The sequence below is a fragment of the Condylura cristata genome, unplaced genomic scaffold (assembly GCF_000260355.1).
Source record: "Condylura cristata isolate star-nosed mole 26May11 unplaced genomic scaffold, ConCri1.0 scaffold00021, whole genome shotgun sequence".
In the NCBI taxonomy this organism is placed as follows: domain Eukaryota; kingdom Metazoa; phylum Chordata; class Mammalia; order Eulipotyphla; family Talpidae; genus Condylura; species Condylura cristata.
In genome coordinates, this window is record NW_004567122.1 from 24,501,127 (window position 1) to 24,524,003 (window position 22,877).

General features: G+C 56.7%; 1 protein-coding gene across 1 annotated transcript in view; it reads right to left on the minus strand.

The window, feature by feature from the left end:
- Positions 1-22,877, minus strand: part of FSTL4 (follistatin-like 4) — a 348,602-nt gene that overhangs the window by 107,847 nt on the left and 217,878 nt on the right. The window contains exons 4-5 of the mRNA XM_004686719.2: positions 11,058-11,251; positions 8,287-8,410 (exon numbers count right to left, since the gene is read on the minus strand). Of these exons, the coding sequence (XP_004686776.1) occupies positions 8,287-8,410; positions 11,058-11,251 (318 nt within the window). The remainder of the gene's footprint in view (positions 1-8,286; positions 8,411-11,057; positions 11,252-22,877) is intronic.

The window sequence follows — 22,877 nt, forward strand, 5'->3', positions numbered from 1 at the left end:
AAAAAAAAATCACCAAAGCATCATATTTTAATGAGTTTTCTTTGCAATTTGTGTATAATAGATTTTCTATAACAACCTGTAATTAGTTCATTTGCTACTATTCAATTGCTCGGCACTGAGGCCATTGACAGCTTCCAGCTGGGATCTTTCAAAGTGGAAATGCTTGAAGACTCAGCTCTAGACAATGGCTGGAGTGTGCGGGACCCACAGTGCAGCTGCTAGAAGTGACCCACTGGGGATGGGAAAGAGGAGTCGGGTGTGACACCTCCAGGAAGAAACTGGTGGAGAGCGAGGCCCCCGTAAGCGGCCGTCTCGTACATGCCAGAGCCCTGGTGCACCCACGGGGTCCCATCCTCTACCCCTGCTGCCCATGCCGCTGAGGTGCTTACTGAACACCAGCTCCCAGGGGCTGCCAGTGCCTGCCAGCACACCAGGGTGGACAAAGGGCCAGCGCAACCTCAGCTGCGTTGGTGCCTTCCCAGAGGTGGGCAAGCCCTGCGGATCGCAGCATCGACCCCCGAGACAGCAGCTCTGCTAACCTCTGTCCTGAGAGTCGTCACTGGAGAAGGCTCTGGGGCTTTTCCAGGCTGAATCCAGGCCACCAGCTGACACTTGGGACCCTCTGCAGTGACTTGCCTGGGCCGGTGGGCCTGGCAACAGGGCCTCACAGCTCCCTGGCCACCCCTATGAGGCTAGGCGGTGACTTGGGCGAGTCTGCCTTCGCCGGCCTTTCCATCCCAGTTCTGCCCTCTGTGGCCCCAGCTGTTGGCCACACTGCTCCCATGCCAGCCTCCTCACTCACCCTGAGCCCTCTGCCCCCCCCCCATTCCCCACCTGTCCGTGTCACTGCTCTCTTGGTCACCCCCTTTGCCCCACAAGCTCCAGGGTGGTGTTTAGGCCTCAGCCCGAATGTCCTTCCTTGCCCTTCTGTGGAGAGTAGGTCCTCCCTGCCCACCTGCATCCAACTGTGCTGTCTCCAACCTCTACTTTATTTGGCTGTTTTTCTTTTTCTCAACTACCTCCTGCCAGGCTGCAAGCCCAGGAGCCCCCAGCTGGTCCCTGCCCCAGGCTTGCCACTGAGTGACGCTGGGTGTGCTTGCTGACCTGGTGTTTGCTGCTCTGCACTTCCCAGGCTGCTTCCAAACCTTTCCTCACGCGTGGTCTCTGCACCCTGGCAGCTCCCTGAAAGGTGCTGGTTGGCCGGTCTGTTCCCAGTATGGACACCTCACACCAGGCGCGCCTATACAGAGGTGAGGCCTGTGTCTCCCTGCCTAGAGCCTCTCCCTCCTGTCCTAGAGCCAGGCCTGTGGCAGCCTGAGGGGGACACCCAGTCTCCCCATAGCCACCCCACAACCGTGCAGCTTCCTTTAGCATTTCTGGCAGTGGCCCGAGTCAGGGAGCTTGGGTCTCTGAGGTTTTGCTCAAAAATATGGCCTTCTCCTACCCCTCCCCCGCCGCCTCCCCAGCCCTCTCCATCCCCAGAACCTACCAGGGCTCTAACCAGAGGGCCTCAAGCCACCAGGGCCTCATTTCCAGCAGGGACTGCTGGGGGCAGAGTTCCCAGGCCTGGAACTGTGTCTTCCTCTGTGGGTGTGGGGCTTTGCTTGCAGTGAGGCCTGAGGTGGCCACAGGGGCCCATACCACAGTTTAAGAGGAAATAGGAGCCCACACTCCTTGCTAATGAATTGTTCCCCACGGTGCACAGATCTGTGGACACGGCAGGGCCTATCTCCTGGAGGTGGCAGGAACCAGAGGGCTGAGCCACCGCCGGACCTGCTGGGTAGGAGGCTGACTGAGGAGCGGGGTGCGCAGGGGCCCTATCTCCATGCATGGGTGTCGGAGGGGGCGGTGATGAAGGTGGGCAGGGGCCTGCCCTGAGAGCTAACAGCACATGTATCCTGAGCAGGACTGAATGGCCCACTGGTGGCCCTGGGGGCTGAGTGGGGGCTGGATGGGCCAAGCACCTTCTTTCTTTCTTTAAAGATATATTTCTGCATACAGAACTGGGGGGTACAGGCCAGAGGTGCAAAGGTGAGAGGATTCACCAGAGACAGAGTGGGGAGAAGAACAGGCAGAATGAAGAAGTACACTGCTGAGGGGAGCAGTGGGCAAGACAGGAGAGGTCTACCGCGCCATGTGGGTCAGCTCCTGGGCTGGGGCTCGAACTTGCACTGAAGCGGCTGTGACTCGCTTGCAGTGCTGTACTGTAACCCACTGCACCACCAGGGAGGGCCCACTTCTGTCTTTCTTAAGGGAGCATTTAGGCCCACATGGGCCTCAGGGGCTCACCCACCACTTATCCATTCAGCAGATCAGGGGTGTCTGGACTGCTGGGGCAGCCACAGGGGTGCTCACCACAGGGGTACCCTTGCTGGCCTGGTTTGGCTTGACTGGTGCTCTCCCATTGGGGTTCTGGCTGTGGGCATCACTCTGGAGCAGGCAAAGGGCCTCACATTGCATTTGAACCCCTCTGCTTGCCAAGCGTATTCTCTCTCTACTTCACTGCCCCTACTGAGGGGACATTTATTAAGGGTTTTCTTGGTAGTGACCCCATGCAAGGCAAAACACAGTAAGCAACACAGCCTCTCCCTTCACAAAGCCTATGGCCTGCGTGACCCAAGAGGCCTGGCCTGGGGCGGGGTTGGAGGGGAGGTGCTTTGATGGAAGGGCTGTGGGAGACACCGAGACTTTCTTCACCACCTCCACCACTGACCTAGCTGGCTCCTGTTTACTTAGCACAATCAAGGTATCACTCTAATCACTTTGCAATTACCTAATTCCCTCCCTTAGTCCTGAGGGACCCTGTGTTAACATGGCTCCAGGCGAGGAGCTTGCCGCTCAGTTTAACCTCTGGTAAAGAGCTGTCCAAGGCCACACAGTTGGTAAGTAGCAGAACAAGGTTTGAAACGGGTCTGATTCAATTCATGCTCTCACTCATCAGCCACAGCCTTCTGACTTTAGAGCTGAGGACTGTCGGCCCTGAGGACAGTGTGTGGGGCTTGGTGGAGGACGGGACAGAGGTAGACTTCCTGCAGACAAAGATCATCGAGTTGGGACTTGACATTTTGGGAAACCCACTATGAGGACAGGGGGGCTCTCATCACAGGAGAATCTCCATGAGTTGCCATGTGTGTTAAAATGCATGAGAAGTTTCTGGAATCAGACATTTGTGTGACTTTGGGTCAGCTACTTAACTTTTCTGAGTTTCTGTTTCTTCATGTTACACTGGGACATAGTACATACAGTACTGATACAGGATAAATATTACATGTCATTTTCTATGACTTGTGTATCACAACCCTATTAGTAATGACAATGACAAACTAAATCATTCAGCTGGCTCAGTGACTCCAGCCTGAGGAGCTCAGGCCAGCTCACGTGGAAACTTCCCTGAAGCCCCTCTCTCTAGCTTACTGTGAGGAAGAAGTACCCCCACCTGGCCTTGGGAGTGGAGGGGACACTCATCGTACTGGTCTTCCAGTTCCTAATCCCTCCTTTGGCTTCTCTGATAGAAATATTCTGTACCCTTCAGCAAGTGATGAACCAAAGGCAGTGAATTAGCTGTTTTGGCTACTAGATGAGCAAGGTCTGCAGGAACTGGTTTCAGTCTTTGAGCTCAGCCTCCCAAGCATTCAAACAGGCTTTTCCCGACAAGTATTACCTTGGCAGGTAGAGCTAAGGTCAGTTAAGGGCCTGAGGGTCTCAAGAGAAACTGTTGCTATTCCCTCAAGGAATGAGGACGACCCGGATTTAGGGTCATCCCCAGAAATAGCCCTCCCACCCCCCCTTTTTTTTTTTCCACTAGAGAAGCCTATTTTAAGGTAGGACATCCACCTATAGGCAGGGTCTTGTCATATGAAGTCACCCTTCCCTTGTCACGTGAGACGCTCCTCTCTCCTCCGCGCCCAGCCTTTATCCCGTCCCTCAGCTCAGTTTGCCCTGTGTACTCTAGGACTGACAGCCACGTGCGTCTCTGTAGCCATGTCATTCAGTTTAGCCCTTCCCCTACTGGACTGTCTGATGTTAACTTAGTCCATTTGCTTCCTGGGCTTGAGGTCGTGCAGAGCCAGACTTCGGCAAGCAGGGAGTTTATCCAAAATTTTGTCTGAAACGACCTGGCTCTAGAGCTTGGACAGCCAGCCATGCCTGAGAACTGGCTCCAGTTTTGGCAGGGCCCGACGATCGGTCTTATAGAGGGGCAGGGGAAAGTCCTCACCCCTCTGGGCTCTTCTCTGAATGGCGGCACTAAGGCGCACAGGTGTGGACCAGAGGACTGGCCGCCACGGTCATGTCACCTCCCCACTCGGCGCAAGGGCTGTGGGGACTGGCTGAGCTGGGGCTCTCGCTGTCCGCGCTCCAGAGGACCAGGGCCGGAGGGCACCCACACCCGTGCATCCTAGTGCCAGGCGGGGAAACCGCCCTGTCCTAGTCCATCGGCTTGCTGGGCTTGAGATCGGGCACAGCCAGACTTCAGGGGGCAGGGGGTCCATCATGTCACAGTGATGATGGCAGAAAAGCAACTGCAAAGCACCAGGTGATCATTTCAGAGAGGCTGGACACAGAGGTGTGTCAGTACCCGGAGGAAGCCAGTGTTTGCTTTGTGCTGGCCTGGAGCTCACAGGCCAGGGGCGAGGGCAGGGACTGACTCCCACACAGCCAGCCCCCAGCTGGCCTCCCGACTGGGGTCCCCGCTTCCAGGTCACTGCGAAGGCGGTTCTGGCACCCTCCCCCGTGATGCCCTTAACCCTGCACTGCAAACGGCGCAGATCTTGGCTTTGCATCCAACACATTCGCCGGGGTTACTCTCATAGGATTAATTAAAAGGACAAGCATCTTTCTAAAAACCAGAAGAAACCTGTAATGAATTTAGAGCCGGAGAAAAATCCTCATTTAAGCAACATGTTTTTCCCACGATCCCAGCCCGAGCATTCAGAAAAGTGCGAAAACATGCATTATTGAACAGCTCTTTAAACGAGGAACTTTTAGGTGAATTTATTGTGATGAACAGACAGGGTCTGGGGCTTGGGGCTCTGGTTCCTAGCCAGCCTGGTGGGGCGCGGGGAGGGAGGGAGGATGGTACGTGCTGACAGGCCCCGGCCCCTTTGGCTCTGAAATCACTGTTCTCTAATTTGGAAAGTTGAGAGCTACTTGCAGAGAATATTTAAGTGACAAATGGAGGAAGAGAGGAAGGCCACCCTCATCTTTTACTCCTGACACTGTTCAGATAGGTGACTGGGTGCTTTAGGCCATTAGTCAGTCAGAAATAGGCTAAGGGACCCTGGCCTAGACCCTGTTCCGTGTCCCCCCTTTTCTCCCCTTTCCACACAGCATGGCAGCCACTGGCCACAGGTTCCGGCCTGGCCCAAGTAGGCCAGCTGCATGAGAAGATGTGATTCAGGGGACCGCCTCCCAGCCCCCACCCCGAACCCCCTGCTCCCAGGCCTGTAAATACAGCACGCTCCTCCAGGGCCCACGCCCCGACTGGATAAAGCGCGCGAGTCCACACCGGGAGCCCCCCGCGGGCCCCGCTTGCTTTATGTCCGAGGACCCTGGCAGAACAGAGACTGGAAAATACAGTTTTAAAGCTGCCACCTTTGTCAGGCCCCAGCTCTGGTTTATAAGAATAAATCCAAACTGTTGTAGCTGAAATGTTTGAGGTATTACTTTCTGAGTTTTAGTGAGACTTCTTTGATGTTCATTGATTTCTGGGCAGTAAGTTGTACCTGTGTGTCTCATCTCGAGGACCTGTTCCAACGTTCATTCATTCCCAGGGCGCTGGGAGCCCTGGCGAGCGTTCCTCTGATTCTGAAAAAACCACTGATCCTGAGTGTCTGCAGGTTTACATGTTAGTGCGAGGCGATTATTTGGGCCGGGCTGTGATGAATGGTTTAGCTCCCTGGGTCAGAACAGGTCCAAGGCAGCAGCAGAATCTAATTTGCTTTAAAAATGATGATGACGACGACAATGACGACGAGGCCTTTCAAACAGCCCAGGAATGCAGGAAGCAGAGCCACACTGCCAGGGAGACATGTGCTGGGGGGAGGCGACGGCGCCCCTCCTGCACGGCTGCTCAGGTTTGTCACGACCTTCTACCGGGGGCTGGGGGCCCTCTCATGAACAACAGCGAGGCTTCCAGTTCTCGAAAGTTAAAGCCTCCCGTTGGTTCCAGATCCATTCTCGGGAACCAGCTCACCAGCGGAGGATTCTGCGGGGCCAGGACCCGGGGAGACGAGGCAGCTCCCGCCTCTGCTCAAGGGTGCCATTGCGGGACTCACGAGTCGTGATGCCATGGATCCCCCAAACCCATGAAGCCCGGCCTTGGTCCCTGGCTCTTAAAATGCACCGACCTTTCATTTCACAGTGCCTTTTGCAGAAAAGCTTGCCCCCAGAGAGTGGCTGGTCAGTTCCCACAGTGGCTCCCAGAACACAGGCTGCGGCCTTCCTGCCCCCGGGGGGGGGGTGCCACCCTCTCATCTGTGCTGCCCTCACCCCCCTTGACTTTGTTCATGTCCTATGTCCTCATGTGGGGAGGGTGGGAGGAAGGGCTGCCGCAGGCGGGGCTAAGGACGGGGGAGGGGCTTGTCCAGTCAGATGCGAAGCTTAACAAATGCTTTCCCGAGGAAAACAGTCCCTCCGACCCCCACTTTCTTGGTGGCATTTGGTTGTGTGGGTATGTATGGTATTAGAAACTTCTACAGTGCAGCAGATCTCTCCAGACTCAGCGGTGTACTTCGCGGATCTGCCTGTTCTGTTCCCAGCTCTGCTTCTGCTGAATCCCCTCACCTCCCCTCCACTTCTGGTCTGTACCCCAGTTCTGTATGCATACATAAGTAAATATTTGGAAAAAAAAAATTTCTACCGTGGCCAATTTAAAACTACCCATTACTTTATAGTTCGTCTTGCAAAATTTCTCAAAGTCTACAGTTGGTTCTCATGAGCCAGCTGGAATGAGTGATTCTTCCACACATGCAAAAACTTAAAAGATATGTTTCTGGGAATCAGCACCTTGACCTATAAAGCAGACACCTGCCACAGCAGGCGAGGCCCTGCCTGCATATAACAGGAGCTTTCCTGGGGTGGGGAGGAAGAGAAAGGGGGCACCCCTGGTCACAGTGTCACAGGAAGGGCTGGTGACTGGGTGGGGCTTTGGTCCTTGGCTGCCCTGTGCCAGGCTCACAGACATTTCCCACAGGGAAGGCCCACCTGTTCAGGTTCTACAGGGAGCTCTTCTGCTTGCCGTGAGAGCACTACTGGCCAGAGATCTGCAAGGACTCCTTCCCAGTGGAATAACAGCCACACAACGAGATGTGAACATGAAGCCGGAGAAATGCCACTCCAGGAGGACGCCGGAGGGCCAGGGAAGCAGGTCTGGGCCTCAGAGGCTCGGTGCGGCCCGTGCACCTGCAGGCCGTGTGCCGGCGTAGCACACATTAGCGATTTCAGCACAGCCCGAACGCTGCCACAGGTTCGAGAATGTTCCTCCCGCTTGGGGTCTGCGCCCAGCTCCGCCCTGCCCTCTCCTCCCTGCTGGCCCTCCCAGAGCCCTCTGGGGCTCCTCTTGTGTCGCGAATGCTTCCGAGTCCTGTCCACCTCCACGGGCGGTTGACGATGGAAGAGTAACTCAGGAAAAGACCCAGGCCCCGAGTCATTCCATCCACTCACAGTGAGCACCCCACAGAGAACTCCCCATTTCAGACAGCGCACCCACTCTTCTCTTCAGTATGGATTCCACCACATCTCCTAGACCCGGACCCTCAGTCCCCATCGCCCCTGATAGTGACTGTCCCACCTCCTGCCAAGCCTCCTGAACCCTCCAACAGGATTTACCCCAAGCAGAGCTCCCCAGGCCTGAGACCGGGATTACCCCCAAATCTGCCCCCTCCGTCCTGTATCATGGAATCCCCACATGGTACCCAGCAGAGCCCTCTTAGTCACGCTTAAATCTCAGTCTTGGGTCCCTAAAGCACAGTGAGGAGAGCCTTTACCGAAAGGAGCAGCTCAGGCAAGCCTCCCCTGCCCTCCCCCCCCCTGCCCTGCCCTGCCCTGCCCTGCCCTGCCCTGCCCTGCCCTGCCCTGCCCTGCCCTGGCCTGGCCTGGCCTGGCCTGGCCCCCCCCCCACCGCCAACGCTCAGTCTCGCTGCAACAGGACATCAGCAGCTTCGCCTGTATTCATACAGACGCATGAACCAAACCCAGAGGGCGGACTCCAGACCCTGAGCGCAGTCTGGTGCAGGAATTCCTGCCAGAGCGGCAGGAGTGCGGGTGACCTGGAGAGGCCTGACTTACGGAAGGCCGTGTAGAACTCGGGGAGCGTCAGGGAGCCATCGCTGTTGTAGTCATCGAAGCGTAGAAGGTCGCCAGGCGAGCACCCCAGGAAGTCCTCGTCCAGGTCCTGCTCCTTGAGGTCGTGCTGCAGGGAAGTTGGGAAGAATAAAGGCCAGAGCTGAGTGTGGGCCTCGGTGGGAGGTGGCTCGGGCCACGAAAAGTGGGTGGGGGGTCACCCCCCGAGGGGTAGGATTCGAGCCACAGCTCCATGGGCAGCACCTGGCTCTCTTTGGTTTTGCCTCATTTCATAGAAGAGAAAACAGGTTCGGAGAGGGAGAGGGAATTTCCTAAGGTCACACGGGGGTGATAGGGCAGAGCTGGGGTTCGAGTTCAGGACAGTGCTCTGTCCATCCGGGCAGAGAGAGTCCAGACACCTGAGATGGGAAGGACCCCCAAGGCCACCTGGTCTACCTCATGCTGTGGAAGGGGAAGAAGGCAGAGGGGTCTGCCGGAATACACCCAGTAAATAGAGAGCTGCTGAGTGCAGCGTGGGGACTGCCGTCCCCGGCGCCCAGCTGTGCTGAACAGGAAGGTCACTGCTTCACGGCTCCGTCAAGTCCCTTCTCATCCCACCCGCTCCGCCTCAGAGCAGCACCTCTTAGCCACAGCCGACCCCCAGGAAAGGGCAGCTGCCATTCTACTGTCTGACGCCTGACCCCCGCCTCTGCCTGCCTGTCCTAGCAGGGGCAAAAATAGCCGCCCTTGGGATTCTGGCCTGCGGCCATGTGTGAATCCCTCTACGGCCTGGGCTGCAAGTTGATCAAAAGTGAAAATTCCAGGCACCTCTCTCAGCTGGAGTCAGGGATCGGTATGACGGGAACTGGAGTCTTACATAGGCAACGCTCAGAAGGAAATGATTTCATTTATTTATTTATCTTGGAGGGGGCGAGAGGAACCGAGGCAGTTTTTCTTTATTTAACAGTCTCAACTTGGCCTGCTATCTTAAAGGCAATTTAATGTCATAATGTTAACAAAAAAATGACCCTTCACCCGGCAAGTGAGCGTGCTCGATAAAAGGGAGATCAGCCATAACGCTGGGAATCAATCTTCCGAGGACGGAAATTTCCCTTTGTCTATATCTGCATTGGAAATTGATTAACTTTTCACAGGGCTGACAATTTTTTCCCTGACGTCTTTGATTCAGTGTCAAGGAAAGACCCACTTTAGCGGGGCTCTGCTTGGCAGATTTATGAAATGGATTTTAAATACATTAAATTTTAAAGAGGAAATCATAGTCCAATTACCATGCTTGTTAATGGCTTCAGGTGCCTCGGGGCACATCTGCCAGGTTAGAGTGATGTGCCCAGGGAGGCTCTGTTTACCCAGGAACCCCATGGGCCGGGGGTGCCGAGAGCCCACAGCTGGCCGGCCCAGCCGCCCACACTCAGGCTCCCCGCGCCCCGGACTGTGTGAGGTCGCCAGGTGGGCTTCCTGCGGGGCACCGGCACTGCTGCCTCATGTCTGGCTCCCAGCAAGCACACTGGGGCTGGCACTGCCCAGCCCAGACGAGGGGCCCTCAGGTGACTGCTCCACCCTCCCTACACACTGGGGCAGCCTCCTGGTGGGAGGCATCTGGGCCGCGAGGAGAGCAGACACACGCATGTCAGCCCCTCAGTCCCACGGCACCCTGCGCTGTGAACACTCTGCAGGCAACTTGATTTCCTGCTCTAAAAATGCCTGTGAACCAGTGGCCACAGTACGGGCTGCACAGCAGAGAATGCTGGAGGGGCTTCGGGATAAAATAACCACGATAGCTACAATAAAGGTGAGGATAACGATGCAACCACAGCCACCTGTTGGGAACGCACCTTCAGGGTCACCGACAGGACGCAGAGGCAGGGAAGTGAGGATGGCCCCAGGCCCACTATCTAGTAGGTGCAGCAGCGGGACTTGGACCGAGGCTGTGTGACCAGGAACTATGCTGCAAGCCACCTCGCAGGCGTATTTCCTGTATTGTGCCATCACAGGTTATGGGCTCTGCTTGGCACCACGCACAAGGCGGACGTTTCCTAAATGCCAGCCCCTCCTCAGCCCAACCCTTCCTAGTCACCCAGCTGCCACGGTGAGGTCACTGTGCCTGTCGATGGTGGGAGCCACCATGCTGTCTGGGGTGAGCTGCCCCCACCTCGCCGCTCTGCTTGGGTTTGGGGCTGCTGTGCCCCAGGCCCCCGGTTTGTCTTTGCACCTGCCCGAGGGTGCTCCAGGAGTCTTCCGGCCTGCAGGCACGCGTGGTGGCCCCGGGCGGTTCCTCCTTTGCTTCTTTCTGCTGCAGACACCAAGTTTCTTGGCTGCATTTCACAGCCTGACACAGGACATGGTGCTGCGTCTGGAGAGGGGGCCAAATGGGGCCCAGCCCAGGCGTCTTCCCCAAAGAGGAGGGGCGCTCCAGATGGAACGCAGGGTTTCCCGTGGGCAAGCAACCCCCATGCTGGGGTTTGGGTTGTCACAGCAGGATCCTACCACATGCGGGCATCACAAGAGAGGGGACTTGGGATGCCTGGGTCACAGCTCCAAACCCTACTTCCTCCTTTTCCCCCGCCCTGCTGACCTGCTGAGAGTGAAGGACCCCAGGATGGGTTACTTCCTAATGAAGAGCAGAGTCGGGGTGCGGGGTGGGGTGGGGGAAGTTTTCTTCTTGCAGCTGTCCCAGCTGTCCTGGATTCTCCTCACCTCCTTGCTCAGTGGGACGCTGCACTGCTCCACAATGCTCTTTTCCTGCGACGTGGACTCACCTGAGCCAGCTCAGAGCTGCCAAGGAGGCCGTCGCCATCAGCATCCAAGTCCTTAAACAGAGATTCCACCAGCAGGCGCTTCCGGGAGGGTGGGTCTTGCGCGCTGTCTTTTTCCTGGAGCGGCCGTAGGCGGGTCTGCAGGGCCAGAAGGACCTTCTTCAGGCGGGCGTAGTCGGCCATCGTGCAAGGGTCACCTGCAAAAGAAGATGGGGTTACTGCAGTGATGCGTACCCCTTGGTCTTGAGAGAATGTTCCCTCCGTTGGTTTGCTCACCCATCACACTCAGCGCCCCAAGGGGCGAAGCAGATGGGGCCTGCAACACAACTACCTCCTCGATGTTTAGTGAGCACCTACTACATGCCAGGCAAGGGCTGCCTGCCAGATGGGCTGGGATTCACAGCTGCAGCCCCCAGTGCCTTCAGGAAAGCTGGCCCCAATTGCATTTATAACCGCCCATCTTTGTTTCAACCCTCCCTTAGAGGTGCCTTTTGAATACTTGGCCTTGTAGATGAGGGAGTTTTAGTTAACAGGACTAATAAGCCCTGCTTAAGTTAATTAGCTACACTCCCGGGGCTGAATTACTTCAAAACAAACGTGTATACACAAAGTCTAGGGCCAAACAGCAAGAGGCAGCCACTGGAAATGAAGCCCAAGGCACGCGGTGCTCTCCGCCTGGACCTTCTCCCAGCCGAGCAGCGTCGGGGCCGCATGGTGTGCTGGCAAATGGGGCCCGTGATGCCCTGACGGGCCCCGAGGATGGGCCCCGAGCAGGTCTTGGTCTGTCGGCTGAGGCTACGGGATGACAGTGGGCAGGCTGGGCCCTCCACGGCCCCGCTCCGCCTGTCTGGCAGCTGGGGTGCTTCCTGCACTGGGGGTGGACATGGCCCCCCTCCAGGTCGAAGGCCAAAAGACAGCTGGGGTGAACTGTCCAGGCCTGGGGCTCTTCCCATTGGCCAGGGCCAGCGCGGGAGACTCGGCCGGAAGCAGGTCCCGGAGCCGGCGGGTTTGAGTCCCAGCTCTGCCGCTGCCTGAATGTGGGACCAGGCCTCGGAGCTTCGCCGGAGAAGCGGGGAGAACAGGGCTGCCCTGGGGGTTAACTAAGTTGGGCATGCCAGGGATGGGCACCGAGTAAAGGCTCAGGAGTGACAGCTGCATGCCCATTTACATTTTCGGAACTGCCTTTGCTGAACAACGAAGCGGAGGCTACTAGGTGGGACGTCCCTGTTTCCCGCTCTCCTCTGCCAGACAAGCTGGGCCGGGCCAGCCTCCCGCTCTCTCCTGTGCTTGTTTTGTTTCTAGAGTTTCTTCCAATTTGGGGTCAACTGATTCTCGTCAGAAACAGATGCTGCGACCATTTCCTCCTCCATGTTTATTTAGAAAAAAATCAATTGCTGTGTTCAATGTAATCAAATCTATTTGCTCCCTGGGAGTCTCCAGGGTCTCCCAAGAATGGCTCCCCAGCCCCCAAAAGTGCCGGCCTCCACTCTGGCCCTAGGATGCGCTTCCTGGGGGCACATAGGACCCCCAGCCGGGAAACCCGATTCCCCAGTCAGTTCACCTGCACTTGTTGAAAATAGTGCCGGGTCTTGCCCCCCCAAACTGCTCCATCCAGGGGGAGAGGAGGCTACCTCTGGGTGTCGGTTTTAGGACCCCACCCCCAGTCCCAGCAAAGTGAAATGGGGTGCTGGCAAAAGGACCAAAGCTGGGATGCAGGGAGGAGATGGAAGCTGTGGGGTGAGGCTGTGGGGTGACGGTGAGGGGTCTGCTAGGCTCCCCTGGGGCTGGCGTTTGTGCCCAGGTGCCGCAGGGCAGCGAACACAGCACATGGGGTCGCTAGGAGGCTCAGCTTAAAAATGCCAGGGCACCGCTGTCTCCCAGAACACGCCCCAGCGGGACTCCTGAAGGCAACGTTGGGCTGGGTTAGCGGGGAAGCCTCAGCCGTGCTGCCCCCACCCCACCTTCCCAACCTTCCTCCCGTATCCTGGTGGGGCATGGACCCCAGAGCTGCCAGCTGTTTCGGGCCAGGAGCCTGCAGCCAGATGGTATCTCCCACGCCCGCCGGCGGGCCAGGAAGACCTGGAGGGGGCCTATGGGTGGGCTGCAGCCCCCGTCCCCAGCTCTGCCCCTACAGTTCACCGTGAGGGCACAGGCCTCCTGCTTCTCCTCCTGGCAACAGCCCCGCACCCACCTGCAACAAGGCAAACTCCTGGCCTAGAGGGGTTCGCGGTGCAATGGGGCGCTCGACACCAGCACTGCATGGCTTTGTCACAGAGCGAGGCCAGGAGCGCAGGAGCAAACAGGCACAGGCATGGGGCCCTATGGACTGGGTGCAGGGATGGCTGGGGGTGCACAGAGGACAGGCAGGCACAGCCGGGCCCCTGTCTTCCCAGGGCACGTGTCCCCAGGCTCCCCTCTCCAGCTCCTGGCACCTCCTGTGTGTAGGATCTGGGCCTCCAGCTCGGAGTCTGTGCTTCTGCTCTCCAGCCCTCCTCTCACCTGCCCACACGGTGACACCCCCTTTCACTTGACTCTGTAGAGACCCCGGCCCACCCACACTGCAGGGAGCTTTGCTTGCCTGCTGCACAGTGAAGACGTCCCTTTGAGGTAAGGTCTTGCGGGTGTATGGCTGATGGAATGAATATTCACAGCGTCTCCCTCTCCCCTTTGTTTTGCAGCAGAAAATGTTCCCTTGATGGACATTTAATTCCAGAGACTGCTACCTGCTTCCTATGTCCCTGTTCAAAAAATTAAATGCAGATGTGCCTGGGCTCCCGGTATAATCATCTCCCTCGGCGTGGAGGGAGTGTGGCTGGAATGGGAGAACATCAGAATCTCCAAAGAGGGACAATTATGGAGGGAGCGAGATTAATGAGGTGTCATAACAACTTAGCCAGGTCTCTGGCTGACCTTTCTCATGGAGCACCGTCTTGATAAATGTAGTTCATTACCAGCTTCTGACATGAAAATAGGATCACACTCTGGGCTCCTCAGCCGGCTGATCAATATTTTATCTGCCAAAGCAGGCCTGGCCTGGGAGCAGGGGGAGCCCCGCGCACGCGAGCTGGCGGGCTGTCCGAGGCCAGTGCTGGGACAGAGGGCACCAGGCTGGCCCTCCAAAGGCTGGACCTTTCCAAAGGCTTGTCAGAATGCTCATCAGTGTCAGGCTGACCCGACGCAGGCCTCTCTCCCTGAGAGGCACCCAGGGATGCCCATGGCACTGGGAAGGGAGGGAGGAAATTTATTTATCCAGCAAGTACTAATACAGTGGCCACGAAGGCCAGGTGCTGGGCATCAGCGAGGGGACAGAGCCAAATGAGTGCAAGCTCTGCTCACCTTGGGCACTGAGTTTACTCTCTGGGGAAGCCTCAGGCCTGCCCAGCCACTTGGACTTTGCAAAGTCCTCTCACATTTCCTTTTGTGTGAGATGGCAGTAAGGGGCGATGAGTGCCCACTTCTTAGGCAGGATGTGGAGGCAGTAGAGCTGGGGAGCGAGGGCCTTTCCTGCCCGGCGCTCTGTCCAGCCGAGTGATGGATGCTGTGAGTGGTGGTATCGGGCAGACACTGCAGCCTCTGATGAACCCCTGTGACCCGAGGACCCAGGCGAGGCGCTCCTGGCTGCTCCCAGGCCCTGCCTTCTCCAGGGGGAGTGCCCTGGGGCCTCCGCTCGCTTCTCAACCCTGCCCCCAATGCATTCATTCAGCAGGAGCCCACAGTCCAGTCCAGCCCCTGCCTCCTGGGAGCATCATCCTGGTGGCGTTGCAGAAATGTGCTCGCACGCAGCCCAAAGTCCCCAGTCAGCCCCCGAGGGTGTGTGCGGCCTGGGTCTACAGAGCCCCACCGCTGGTCCTGCTGCCTGCATCTTCAGCCTGAGGTCATGCTCTGGCTTCCTGAGTGTGCTGGGCCCTCATCCGGGGAGACACCTGGGGAGTGGCACTAATGGGGTGCCCTCTGTCCCACCTCAGCGAGACGCTCTTGTCTGAGCCGCCAGTGAAACCAGGGGGGTTGAGAATGAAAATTAAAACCGGGACTTGGCAAAACGAATCTTTGGCTGGCCTTGCTGGGAAGCTCTGCACCAGGAAACAAGGCCTGTGTGAGGCGAGTCTTCGCTGGACATTCCCCGGGCCGGGCACTGGCCCCTGGCCGCTGGCCTCTCTCATGGCCTCTGCACGGGAGCAGCCCTGCTCCAGCAGGCTGCCTGCCCTCTGGCACATCGCCTGGGCCGGTGGTTAGGCCACGTCCTCTTGTTTAAGCACAGTGGCTCTAGGGAGAAAGATTTCAGGTTCACTTCCCAGAGTCCCTCAAATTAAGTCAGGACCCAGGCCCAGCACAGGGCACACACAGTGAGGGCCTGCGCTAAAGCAAAGGGAGGACAGCTGTTTCCTGTGTGGCCTGGCGCCTGGTGTCCGGCGGCCCCCGCTCCCGCCCGCCCGCGCCTGCCGTGTCCTGGCCCCCCGACTCGCTCGCTCCCACCAGCCTCCTGAGGCTCCTGCTCCTCTGGTCCCTCTGCCTCGTCCACAGTCACCCCCACCCCGCCTGGCCCTGCGTTACGGAGACTTTCCCTCCCTACCTCGCGAGTTCCCCCAGGGGTACCCTGATGGGGCAACGGGGAGCTCCATCGCAGGTGAAGGTGAAGGTGCTCATGGCATGTGGGCTGGCCCATGGGGGAGGCTGGGTGGAGGGCTTGGGAGTGGCTGTGGCCTGCCCTAGGGAGGGACAAGCCCAGTACCTGGCGGGGGCTGGCTCCTCGGGGAGAGAACTGTGCCTAGGCTGTGGGTGCAGTGAGTGGCCCCGGACTGTGGCACCGCTCAGGGAGGCGCATGCCACCCTCAAACCTCTAACACTGGCCCTGCAAGGTGAAACTTGGCCGGATTGGGGGCGGATGAAACAAGGGGGTGATCTCACCCCGGAGGGGTGAGGGGATGCTGTTTTGCCAGACCCCAGCACGCACGGAAGGGGCTCCCTCTGGTTCACCTCTGGAGGGGCAGGTTCTGCCACTGCTGAGGGCGACTTTAGCCAGGGCACAGCCCTGGGGAAGGCCCCCTCCCCACGCCAGGACCACACTGATCAGGAAGTAGGCACAAAGCTGCCCTCGGGGGAGCTTTATACAGGTGGATGGGTGAAGTGGGTGGGGGTAGACCCAAGGCCACTACGAAGACCCCAGGCCCTGGAACGTCAGGAGCCCCCTACAAACCCCACACTACTGGCGAGTGGGCTGCAGAACACAGTGCTCACCACCATGAGTCGCTCCATCCGCTGCCACTGGCAGTAGCAGTGTGGACCTCCCTTGCGTGGGCGTGGGCAAGGGGCAGGTGACAGGAAGGATGCGCTGACCTGGGGGCGGGAGCTGGTGGGACTTACACCTGAGGTGCGGCTGTGAGGCTCCCTTCCCCACAGCCAGCTCTTCTACGCGGGCAGCCCTGGAGCCACACCATGGGGCTCTGGCCTTTCCTTGCTCTGGCAGGTGGCCCAGGCCCCGGACTCAGACCCTGAGGCCCCCACTGGGAGGCCGCCAGAGGGGCTGGGGACGTGACGGGGTGTGCTCACAGACTCTTCCCTGCTGTTGGGTTTGCTCATGGCCAGGCTTCTCCCCTCTAGCTCCCCCGAACACGTTAGCAGCTGGACGCCACGTTGTCCCTGGAGGGCTGATAAGTAACGCTGCCGCCGCCTGACTCAACTGCGATCTTTACCACCAAAGCGAAAACTCGACTTAATTGCCTGGCACCGACAGCACAGCTGAACGTGGCCTCAGTTCCACGGGCCTCAGTCGCAATGTGTCTATTTTGAAACCGCTAAGCTGTGCAAAGAGCAAGAAGCATTTTACTCCCAGATCTAATTTATGAGCCGCCGTAACTTTACTGGAGTTTAGCTTAAGAGGAACAGATGTTTAGCTTGATGTAAATTCATGAACATTAACAATCTTCCTGTTGCCATTTCTGGGGAGATTCAATTAACAATAAATGCCAAAACCAATGGGTTTATCCTCAGCATACATTTGCACTAACACGATCGAGTTTTCACGGGTGGTTTTGACCAGGCCAAGAGATCCTGCAAACTCCAGGAGATAATTTAGCACACATGACTGTCTCCTCACCAAACCCAAGCAAACGTAAACTGTGAGTCACCCGGTGATCCCCTGCTGGCGTGGGCTTGCCTGGGGCTGTGACTGCTGAGCAGAAGCTTCCCTGTCATCCACATGAAGGCATCCTGGGGAGGAGGTGTCACTTTTTTTTTTTTTAATATTTATTTATGCTTATAGAACTGGGGCACAGGCCAGAGGTGCAGGAGGGTGAGAGGATTCATTAGAGAAAGAGTGGGGAGCTGAACAGGCAGATGGATTGAAATACACTGCTGAGGGGAGCAGCAGCAGGTCAGGAGAGGTCTGCCGCGCCATGTGGGCTACCTCCCTGGCTGGGGATGGAACTAGTGCTGCAGTGGCTGCAAGAGCTTCACAGTGCTGTGTTCTAACCTGCTGTGCCACCAGGGAGAGCCCAGTATTGTCACTTTTTTCTAACCTGTAGCCACTGGCTTGCACTGGTTGCTCCCAGGTGCCTCTCCCCAAAAGCCCTTTCTTCTAGTCTGGCTTTTCTGCCATCGCTCAGCTCCAAAGAACAACTTCCATCCACCCCCACACACTCTGGCTCCTTGGCTACCGCCTGAGCCTCATGGAGCTGGACATCTCCTGCCGTCTCCTCCAAAGCCTCTGCATCTCCTGCTTGAGTGTCTTCACCCTTAGAGAGTTGGTCACGGGCCTGCAGTGGACACATCACCTATGAGTGCTGACCGCCAGGGTTTGGAGGGGTGTCACTGCCCCCCGTGCCCTTCGGCACTTTGAGCTCCACCTGGAGTCCCACCCCCAGAACCTGAGACGGGGCGGGGCAACCACACTCGAGCAGAGCCCCTCATCCTCCCAGGCCCAAAAGGGGGTCTCACATCAGGCTGGCCGGCCATGCTTGGCCAGGACCCTCTGCACCTTCCTGAACATCATATTGGCCATCCCAGCTGGCTTGAGCTCTTCTGGGTTGAGTCTCCAGCGCCCACAAACAGAATCTGCACATCGAAGGCTCCCCATGGCCTTCAGCCTTTCTAGAACTCAACCCACACTCCTGGCGGAGAGCCGACTCTGGCCCCAGGGCTGAACTGCAGCCGACCCCACCTCTCCAACCCCCGGTCTGCTGTCAGAGAACTGGTGACTTGTAAGGAACCTCACTTTGTGTGGGTTTCCCACTAACACGAGAGTGAGAAATCAAGTCCTTAGTGCCAGGAGGGCATGAGCATTTATTTGAGTTTTCAAACAGTACTCACCGGACTATGGGCATGCCAGTCAACTGTAAAAAGTGAATGTGGATTCCTGTCCCAGGGATCCAAACAATTTTGCCTCCACTTGCACCTGAATTCTCCATAAAGCCTCCTCTCGAGTTTCACCCCAGCATCAGGTCACTCAAATTAATGAGCCACCCAGACCTTTGTTAGATAAATGGTACATTTGCTCACGGATGTCTGCTTCAATTGATGTTGCTATACAATCTGCAGCTTGACATTTACAATCCTCTCTTCTATTCCTATTAGAGGAAGCAAAATTGGTTGGATTCCTGGGAGAGGGATCCACATACACTTTTTATGGTTGACTGGCATGTCCATGAGGTGGCCCCCAAGTGAGAGTAATGTTTGAAAACTTGAATAAATGCTAATGCCCTCCTGGCAATAAGGACTTGATTTCTCACTCTTGTGTTAGTGGGAAACCCATACACGACGTTCCTTAGCGTCACTGCAGGTTCTCTCCGCAGGTGGATACTGGCTCCTGAGAGAGGGGCTTCCCTGATGTCTGGTCCAGAGGCTCAGCCCCCCGCCCACTCCCACCTCAACTCTTTCAGTGGTGGGGGGGGTGATCCCCAGGTGGGGAGACTGAAGCACTTGAGGGTGAGACAATGAGCACCATCCCCATCTCTGTAAAGGCCTCCAGCACCAAGGCATATCCCCAACATCCAACCAAAGGGAGGAGCCTGGCCATGGGGATGGCAATCATCTAGCTCCCCCCATGTGAGAGCCTTCCAGAACTGTCACTGCTATTGTCAGGGGGAAAGGATGCCTGAACAATCTCTACAGATACAAGTTTTGTGGACTCCACCCCCAGCTCAGACACCAGAGCTACAAATCCCAGCAACACCAATGGGAGGACTGTTAGGATCTGAGGGTGGAGTTAAGCAGGCATGTTTGGTGGGGAGTTCAGAGCCGTGCCCTTGGGGCCCAGAGCACCCTTGCCTTAGGAAGGTAGCTGGCACCTGGTGCCAAGGAAGAGGCTCTGTGTACTCCCCAAAGAGGAGAAGAGGCCCAGCTAAGATACTGTGGCAGGAGCTGCTTCCCACCTCTCTCCAGAACTCTGCTCTTTCCTGTCTCTGTTTTCCCAGGACACTGGGCTGGGGATGACCCTTTGGGGCAAGGCAGGATTAGGAATTTATATATTACCATCTCACCCCAGTGAATGGCACACATTAAAAAAATTAGCCACAACAAATGTTGGCGAGGATGTGGAGAAAAAGGAACTCTCCTGCACTGCTGGTGGGAATGCAAACTGGTCCAAATTGTTAAAAAATGGAGCTTCCACATTATCCAGCACTTCTAGGTATCTACCCAAAGGACACAAAAGCATTCATTCAAAAGGACACCTGTACCCTTATGTTTATTGCTGCCCTATTTACAATAAGGAAGACTTGGAATCAATCCAAGTGCCCCCAAATAGATGACTGGATCAAGATGATGTGGTACATATACATTATGGAATATAACTCAGCAATCAAAAAAGATAAACTCATGCCTTTTGTGGCAACACGGATGGAGCTGGAAGGGATCATGCTTAGTTAAATAAGCCAGAAAGAAAAAAGAAAAATACCTGATGGTTTCATTCATAACAGGAGTGTGAGGGATCAAGAAAAAAAAAAAGCAATTGTAATAAAGTAAACATGAAAATCAACAATTATAAGCCAGAGACATTCTATGAGGGTGGAGTGCAAAGTCGAATAGGATCAAAACTGTGGCCGGAATGGCACATAGGAATATCGTGATGGCACACTGGTGAATTGGTGGTGGGAAGCCCTTGGGGATTACAACTGAGATGGAAAAATGTAGAAACTGAAGAAAGATGTAACATACACACATATATAAATATATATAAGGAGTTTGTATCTCAATACACCTGACATCATCTGGGGTATTTCTCTCTTCAGTGTTTTCTGAAGGATGTTTGCTTAGACACAGTAATCTTCAGCCTCTGAGCCAAGACAAAGAGCCATGAGCTTTAGGCTGAGTGTCATCCCTGCTGGTACAAGGGGTGTGTGGACTGCAAGCCAAAGACACCGAACTAGGGTGTCTTTTTTACCTGTAGAAGCTTTGCTGGGCTCGTGGGGACATTTACTTTAGAAGGAAAGGTATCAGACTAGAACGGTCTCAGAGTCGACTCAGAAAACAGGGTCTGCTATAAACCGGGGATTTGTGCCTTTATGTGGGTTTGGTAGGAAATGGTGTTTTGGAGAATTACTGGAACAGGTTTTTAAATCTGAGAGGGCTCAGGAATTTCCTGAGGTTTGAAGCTGTATCTTAACCTCTCTGACTTGTAGTATTGACAGTAAATCCCAGGTCAAAACAAAGCAAAATTCCACAGCAACTCTGAAGGAGAACAGCGGCTCTGGAGGGGGGCCATGCTGAAGCCTGTGCTGCCGAGGAGCAAACAGATCCCGTCAGCGTCAGCACCTGCGCCCGCACCCATTCTAGGGATTGTCCACACTGGCAACTTGACCAAACGCAGGCGGGCCGCCATGCGCAGTCCTCAGGCCCCGCCCCATTGACACGTAGACATGCGCAGACAGCCCACGCCGTGTGGGGTGCTTGGGGGCAGGTGTCAGGGCAGAGATGATGAGGCTCTCCGCAAGACAAGGCCCGAGACACGACAGGGTGGGCGGCGTGGCTGGCTGTGTGTCCCTCCTGCAGTGGGGCAGGCCAACCGCTGGGCTGGGCTGGGGCCACAGGCCCTCGGGACTGAGTGGAGGCTGAGGTGGGCACCCTTCTCCTTAGATAAACATGGGGCTGCGGTGGGCACACCCCGCTTCCCCCCAGATCCGTGGCTCAGATTGTCAGGTAAACCATGCAGGGCAATCAAGATCACATTTATGTGGGGGCTTCCGACCCTGAGCCCCAAACGACAGCGCTAAAGACGCATTTCCAACCAGAGGAGAGGGCTGCAAAGCAGCCTGTCTCACTTGTGTGCACACTTTACCTAGTTCTTAAGAGAAGATGAGTAAAACTGCTGGTGGCTGACTTTGCTTGCTGAAATGAGGCGCATTAGTGCTGACCGGGAGCCCACCACATCTTCAAGGAGTGGACCTGGGCCCGCTCATCTGATTGTATCCGCCTGAGCAGCGCCATGATTACAGTTTCGCAATGACTGAGGAGAGCTAATGGATCAGAGAAAATGGTGTGGGGCTCAAAGTAAATATAAAATGAGGCGTCTGTGGGCTTGAAACTGGGCTGCGATGATGACATTTTAGGTGACCCCCCACACACACATCTCAGGAGCTTCTCCCCGCGCTGTCTCCCAGTTTCCGGCTGCACCTTATAGAGTGGCTGAGCAGGTAGGAAGGATCGTACCTGCACCCCCCACCCCAAGTTGGAGAAGGGCCTTTCCAAGGTCGGCTAGCTCAGCTTGGATTTTGAATGTCATGCACCAGCAAGCATTCCGTGGGGGAGTGTTCTCAGAGTAAGTACTGAAAACAGAGTTGTGGACAATTCACGCGGACGCGTATGCCCTGGGCGAGAGCGTCTCGGTGGTTAAGTGCATGTGGGGAGGGCACTGGACAGCCAGTTCTGGGTGTTCAAGCAGCACGGGCTGTGCAGGAGTGTGAGACTCATTCTCTGGCTATGTCTGTCCCGGGCCACCCGGGGGAGATGTCTAGTTGGCAGGTGAGCTCGGGGAGAGGCTAGGCTGGGTGCCCGTCTGCTCTAGGCAGGGTGTGAGGACGTCCACCGAGCAGAGCTGCCGGCAGGACCCGGCCCACCCTCCTGCCTCAGTTTCCCAGCCCAGCCACTGTGGGCACTCTGAAGACCAGGGGGTGTACCCTGGCCTTGTAAGCCTGCACCTCATGCTACTCTCGGAGGCCCTGTGTGTTGAAGTCCGTGCCCCTCTCTGGACGGCTCCCCCAGTAGGGCACCAGTGTGGCTCCAGGACCGGCCTCTTCGCCACGCTCCACCTTCCCACCCTGATGCCACAGGCCCTTCACACTTTATGGTCACTGAGGGACGTGACAGTCCCTCTTGCCCCAGGGCTTTCCTGGGTGCTCAGAGGTTTAAGGCTGTGGGGGGATTAGGTTTCATAAGCTGGGTGGAGCCTTGAAGGTGCTCCCCACTAGACATTTAAACCTCACAACCACAGGTTGGAGCTAGTCCAACATCTCTGCATACTGTCCTGCAGATCTGGGCTCAGCATGGCCCAAACTGGACTCGCTACCGAGCTGGCTCTAACTTGTGTGTTGCAACCCTTGCCATAGCCCCCGCACCCAAGCCTCGGCTGCCCCATCCACGCAGGAGACGCCGGCTTGGGTCATGTGGCTCCAGGCAGTAGGTCCTTCGGAGGCCCACCTTCCCACCGCTTCCTGACAGTGCCAGTTGTCCCCCGCCCCACACTGTGTTTTCGCTTCCTGACAGTGCCAGTTGTCCCCCGCCCCTCTCCCCGCACAACCCCCCCCCCCACTGTGTTTTCACCGGCCCAAGGGAACTGCTAGCACGGAGACCGCTCCACCCTGGACTCCCCCAGGGCTGCCGCCCTGCCAACCC